This window comes from Sardina pilchardus, chromosome 9 (assembly GCF_963854185.1).
Source record: "Sardina pilchardus chromosome 9, fSarPil1.1, whole genome shotgun sequence".
NCBI lineage: Eukaryota > Metazoa > Chordata > Actinopteri > Clupeiformes > Clupeidae > Sardina > Sardina pilchardus.
Genome location: NC_085002.1, coordinates 9,667,538 through 9,673,537, shown reverse-complemented (window position 1 = coordinate 9,673,537; position 6,000 = coordinate 9,667,538). Strand labels below are relative to the sequence as shown.

The 6,000-nt window shown below is 44.2% G+C and overlaps 1 protein-coding gene across 1 annotated transcript in view; it reads right to left on the bottom strand.

Moving 5' to 3' along the window:
- kcnb1 (potassium voltage-gated channel, Shab-related subfamily, member 1) overlaps positions 1–5,510 on the bottom strand; it is a 22,669-nt gene extending 17,159 nt beyond the window's left edge. The window contains exon 1 of the mRNA XM_062544939.1: positions 4,956–5,510. Coding sequence (XP_062400923.1) covers positions 4,956–5,510 — 555 coding nt within the window. The remainder of the gene's footprint in view (positions 1–4,955) is intronic.
- Between the last annotated feature and the right edge of the window lie 490 nt (positions 5,511–6,000).

Sequence of the window (6,000 nt, the reverse complement as noted above, 5' to 3'; positions counted from 1 at the left end):
CACACCTTGCACTCCACCACCACCACCACCACCACCTACTCACCATGCTCCACCTGCCCAGAACAGCAGCAGGGGAGATGGGCTTCCGCACCCTCCTGAGGGATGCACCAGTTTTCTGGAACGCCTTTTTGGCTAAGGGCTATCTTCCCCCTTCATTATCCCTTTTGGAATCATTTGAGGGGGGATAACAATTGAAACGGTACTCAGGCAGCCATTAAGATCTTGATGATGCGAATCAATTTGCCAGTACACTTAATTAGACGCAATAAAAAGAGAAAGGCAAAGAGTCCAACGAGCACCTGATGAATGAGACGTCGCCATTATGCGAGTTAGGGGCTGACTGTGTCTCTGACGCGCTGACGACTTGAGCAAGCCCCATCCACACCCTCCACACTACTGCAGCCGCCCAATGACATCACTGCAGACTCACGAGAGCCTCAGCGACGCTCGAAGACCGCAGATGTGGTCAACGGAGCACCGGCATCCGGACTGAGAGGTCAATGACCCACAGCAGCCCACACTGGAGGTCATTAATAGTCCATTATGGATCTCAGCAAAGGAAATCAATAATCATGCACAGATGTGCACACGGTAAGTTAAGATGCGATTGTGTGTCTGAAGAATTGTGAATGATACACAATGCACATAATATCAAATATGTGCACTCTTCACTTTCAACATTCTACACATAGTAGTACCGTATATAAATATATTCCCACGAGCATTCTGTTACAATTATGTCTACATTGCTAGCTGTCCTCGTGCATCTCAATCAAGACAGATGGTTGATAATGATTGTGGTCAATTTAACATGCTCTCCTAAAGAGGAACTCCATGTGAAGCTCCTCCTGAAGAGCCAAACACTACGCAGTGTCTCCTCCGAGCGGATGTAAAAACCCCAGACTAATTGCGTTTACATTAACCTCTCAACAGGCCTGGCTTCCCTATGTAATCCACAGACCACTTACTGTATGGTACATATGGGAAATCTCATTGGCTGAGCATTTAACCTATAGCCTCTCTAGCTGATCTCACGTAGCTCCCTGCAGCAACTGAACAGAACGTGTTTTTCTCCACCAACCTTTATTCTGTTGTTTATCATTTTATATGATGAAACGGGTGCGATGTTCCATAATCATTCAATTAAATTCCGATTCAAATCATCATTCTATTCAATTACATTTATGTACATGGTGGTAATTGGTGCTATAAGGAGCTCAGAGCAAACAGTTTGTAAATATGACTTTTTAACATGTGATACAGATGAGACAGAGATTTGCAGCCAAACCTTATGAAGAGTTTGGTTCCAAAATGCTGTATCTTCCATTGATACATTTTCAAGGAAAAAAAAAAGAAATTGTTTTCCAGGTAATTTCATTGAAACTGTAACTGGGCTATTGTTATTTGATTTATCTTTACGCAATAAAAACAACACACTTGTATTGATATTAACTGAAATACACAATCAAATAACATGGCAACCAAATTCTTCATATGCTTCACTAGTGTATATTGCAATTGTTTTACTGTACATGTTGTGATGCAGAACACTGTAGGCTCTCATTGATGCCATCTGGGAGTGTGAATGGTATAGAAGGTCTTCCTGTATCAGAAGAAATTCACATACCTATTCACATGTCTAGATCGGTCTCACTCATGTGATCAAGTGAATAACTGACCACAGAGAACAAACCATCTTACTTAGAGTCTACAGGTAGTCATTCAGGGCTGTCTGTAGTACAAGGCTTCCTCCTGTCTTCGGACAACAGGGCCGATTCAAATCCATGCCTGCCCAGAGAGTACTGCCAAGTGGGAGGAACACAGGGCCTTTTTTTACATGGTCTTCCTTAATTAGCAAATGAATTGCCAGCGTAATCAATACAAACAGTAAAGATCTGCTGACCAAGTACTCAGCATAAGTTCCCTCGGTCCCTTCGGGTTTTGCTCTACAACACACGTTCATTATGAAAATAAATAAATAAATACACACTACATGTCATGAGCTGGTGTACCTGTATAAGGAATTCAATATGTTCAAGAGCAAACTGCACATGATTGGGGGAATCTATATGTGTGCACTGCACACATAAACATATACAGTAATTGCATTACCATCCCAGAGAGTCAGGGAAGACCAATATGGGAGCACGGCATAGCTAATGGGGATTCCTATAAACAATTAACACTAAATGCTGTTGCATAACTATTGAGTAGAGGTGAGTGTATCCCCTCCCAAATGAGGTACACAGTATATATCCCGAAATAGACAGTGATGCCTTACTTCAAATGTAATCTCATTCAAAAACAATCCACACCCTCACTGAAATCATATCACAGTACAGCTCATAGCTTTAGCTCCGGGCTTTTTCAGAGCACCGGTAGCCTTGGACCTGAGAAACATAAAAACAATCATCGCATATACATCATCGCATAAACAGCAATGGCACACGGCCTTATGAACGGTCGAGCCGGGAACATTTCATGCTGGCGAATTAGCCTTGAGTGAGAGCGAGGAGCCCCTTAGTGTGGAGCACATGGTCATTTGCGGCCGGCGCTGGGCTGGCGGTGGTCAGGCGTAATCTGATTGCGAGGTAAGGCCACCCAGAGAAATGTGATTTGCGGGCAGAAGGCTGGACGAGCTACAGCAAGAGAGAGTAGGAGCAGCAGCAGCCGGGATGCCTGTCTCATTGGAGGATAATTAATGCGACATTTCCCTGACATTTAGCAATAGAGAGTAGTGGAAAAGAGGGAGAGAGAGAGAGAGAGAGAATACAGAGAGAGAGAGAGAGTGCTGAGAGTGACTACGACAGAGACACCGCAGACATGGATTACACTGAGAAAGAGCAAGTGATCCAGAAGTTCTCTCAAAAGAGGTTCAACGAGAAAGAAATGGGAAAAAACAACAATGGTGACATAGTTTGCCTTCATCAAGACCACTTCAAGATCTTGGCAATGGCTAAATGCACAAATGAGCAAAAAGTCCACTGCTTTTCAGGAATATACTGTTCCTATGAATATGCATACACACACACACACACACACACACACACACACACACACCTGTCATTACGTAACAGCCAAACTGACACACATGGTCCCTTTAAAGTCTCTGAGGTTGATGGTCTGTTGACACTCCTTTTAAAGGAAACACTACTCTCCCTGTTGCCAGGTAACAGTTCTTCTCTGATCAGCTCCCCCTTTTCATCACCCCCTCCCCCCGCCCTCCACCCTAAACACACACACACACACACACACACACACACACACACACACACACCTGGTTCCTTGAAGCTCTCTGTTTACAAATGTAATTTGGAGTCTCACATGAGTAAAAGAAGGAAGAGTGAGCCACAGAATAGCCCAATAAATATTTTAAACAACTACCATACACACTATTCAAACCTGGATTACCCATAGGAACCGAAGTATTCTACTTAGATTTGATTTATACACACACAGATCTGATCCATGTTACAGATCAAGCACTGTTACTGTAGATGAAGATGCTCTACAGTGGTGGAGAGAATCCTAAGTGTCTGGCTGGCACAGTTTCCTGTTCCTGTTCTTAGAGTGCATTACTGTGTCTTGTACCACATGGCTAGGCTGCACTGCACTGGCCCGGCCTTCCCAGGCCCTGGGCAGTGGAGGCATGCTTCTCCTGACCAGCAAAGCCACGGAGAGAAATGCTAATTCCCTGCTGCGGATGAGTTTGGAAGGATGTGTGAATACCCAGAGAGGGCTCCACTCCACAGCTTCGATCAATCCAATGACCGCATTAATGTATTTAGTACCCACTAGCTTGGATGATATGTCTTCTCTATCCTTTTAAGCTAATTGCGAGTTGATATATTACTCTGGAAGTGTAGAGGCTGCGCTTTCGCTCTCTCTATCTCTCTCTCTCTCCCTCTCCCTCTCTCTCTCACTCGCTTTCTCTCTCTGTCTCTCCCAGTAATGCCTGAGAGTCACAGTTCTGTGATGTATTTATGATTATTTGAGGACAAATGACCAGATTGTAATGAAATCAGCAACGTGCAGGAACTTCAAGGTAACAGCCATGATAAATGTGGTCAGTGACACAAGAACAATTGTTTGGTGTCAGAACATTTTTTCGATAACTTCGTAGTGACAAAAGCGCAACAATGTTGCTCTGTTAGTCAAGCATTTCCTTTTATTTGAGCAAACACCAAAAAAATGTTTAGGTGCCATTAAGAATGGAGAAAAAATATGCACAGTATCCTTTATGAATGTAATAGTCTAAAGCCAGACAGCGACACGGACAGACCCCCAGGTGACACAGACAGTCGGATTCATAATGGTTATGTCAATGGACGTGACAAGAATACAAATCACAACATTTCACTGACCACTTGATCTTAGAAACCTATGTTTCATATTAATCACTTTCAAACGGAAAACCACTAGCAAACTAATTTGTTTGCATTATTGTCGATGAGCAAGCACGAAAGTGAATGCTTGCAAAGAAATACAGGCAATCTGAGGCCAAGCAGGTGCACTTTTGTACAACCTTTTCAATTTTTTAACTGAAAATCATTTATGATACCTCAACCTGGAAACAAAACAAATCCCGACTGCAAGACCAATAGCCCGAGTTCAGGTTCAGTTCTATTACCATCAAGACAACACAATGCTCACATCACTTGCAGCTTTTAAAACAGTATACCTGTCCTCCTTTCTCAAATGTAACAGTCCTCCTGATAGGAGACTTTGATTATACTTGTGGGTGAAGTCATTCCACAGACTGTTAAAGTAATTGGACCATTGATTATGGGCTGCAGGATAGATTAGAAAACAATGACCCCACAGCACCATATCCCGGTGTAGGGTTGCAACTCCCAGGGAAAGCACTGCCTTCGAAGGGCACATTAGTTGAGACTTAAAAACAAAATAAAGCATAGTTATAGATACAAACAAAAAATATAAACGTTCAGACTTACTTTGGCTGCTACTGAAGAACCTGGCTTCTCGAGAAGATCCCAAAGTTTCTTGCGCTTTTCGGCGCAGCACGTGTTGTCAAACTCCTCGCCCTCCCGGTCTTTCAATGTGTCGGCCTCGCGTTTGAGCTCCTCGTTCATCTGTTCTTTCTTTTGGTGGTAGCGGGCTTGGCAGCAGGACTCCAAGTAAATCTCATCGACGCCCCAGTAGTCCAACTCCTGGCTGAAGGACAGCGCGCACATCTCCTCCATCATGTGCAGCTTGCCGGTGCGATAGAAATTCAGGATGGACGTGAACGCACCAGGGTGCCGGTCGAAGAAGTATTCGTTGTCGTCCAGGTTGTAGTCGTCGCATACCTCCATTAGCGAATCATGTGTTTTGCAGTCCCGCAGTTTGCCCAGCCGCGTTCGAGGCAGCCGGTCAAGGGTTCTCCACAAGACCTCATGCGGAAGACCTCCGACGTTGAGCTTCACCCGGCGGTAGCAAGCCATACTCTGGACAATATCCCCGGGTTCCGGGGGCAGAGACGCTGTCGACCCAGAGCTTGGCTTGTTCATTCCTTCTGATGTCTTTTCCATCTCTTTTGTGCTGGTTCTGAAGGTTTGTATTAGCTCAGAACACACAACACGGCCCAAGAATTAACACTCGCTCTCAGGCTTGTAGCCCCCATCCTTGCCCCTGTCAAAGGAGGAAGGAGAGAGAGAGACGTATATCAATCACGGCTCACAGGTCTGAACCTGTCACCTTACATCAATCAAACTAATCATTTCCGAATAATGCTGTAGGTTACACATTTATCAACCAGGTTTCATCTGTTTCGTGCGATTTAACACGGAAAGTGGCGTACACTGTTTTACTACTGGCATGATTGAATGCAGCTGGGAGCTGTCCACGAAAAAACAGTGCTGAAACTAGCCCCTCTTCCTTAATGATATTCTTCTCTCTCACCCTCTCGTCACTACACGGCGTCTGATTACATTTTTAGTTTATATCAATAGCTTTCCCATTAGGCTGCTGGTTCCATTGTAGGCCTGTATATAAAATACA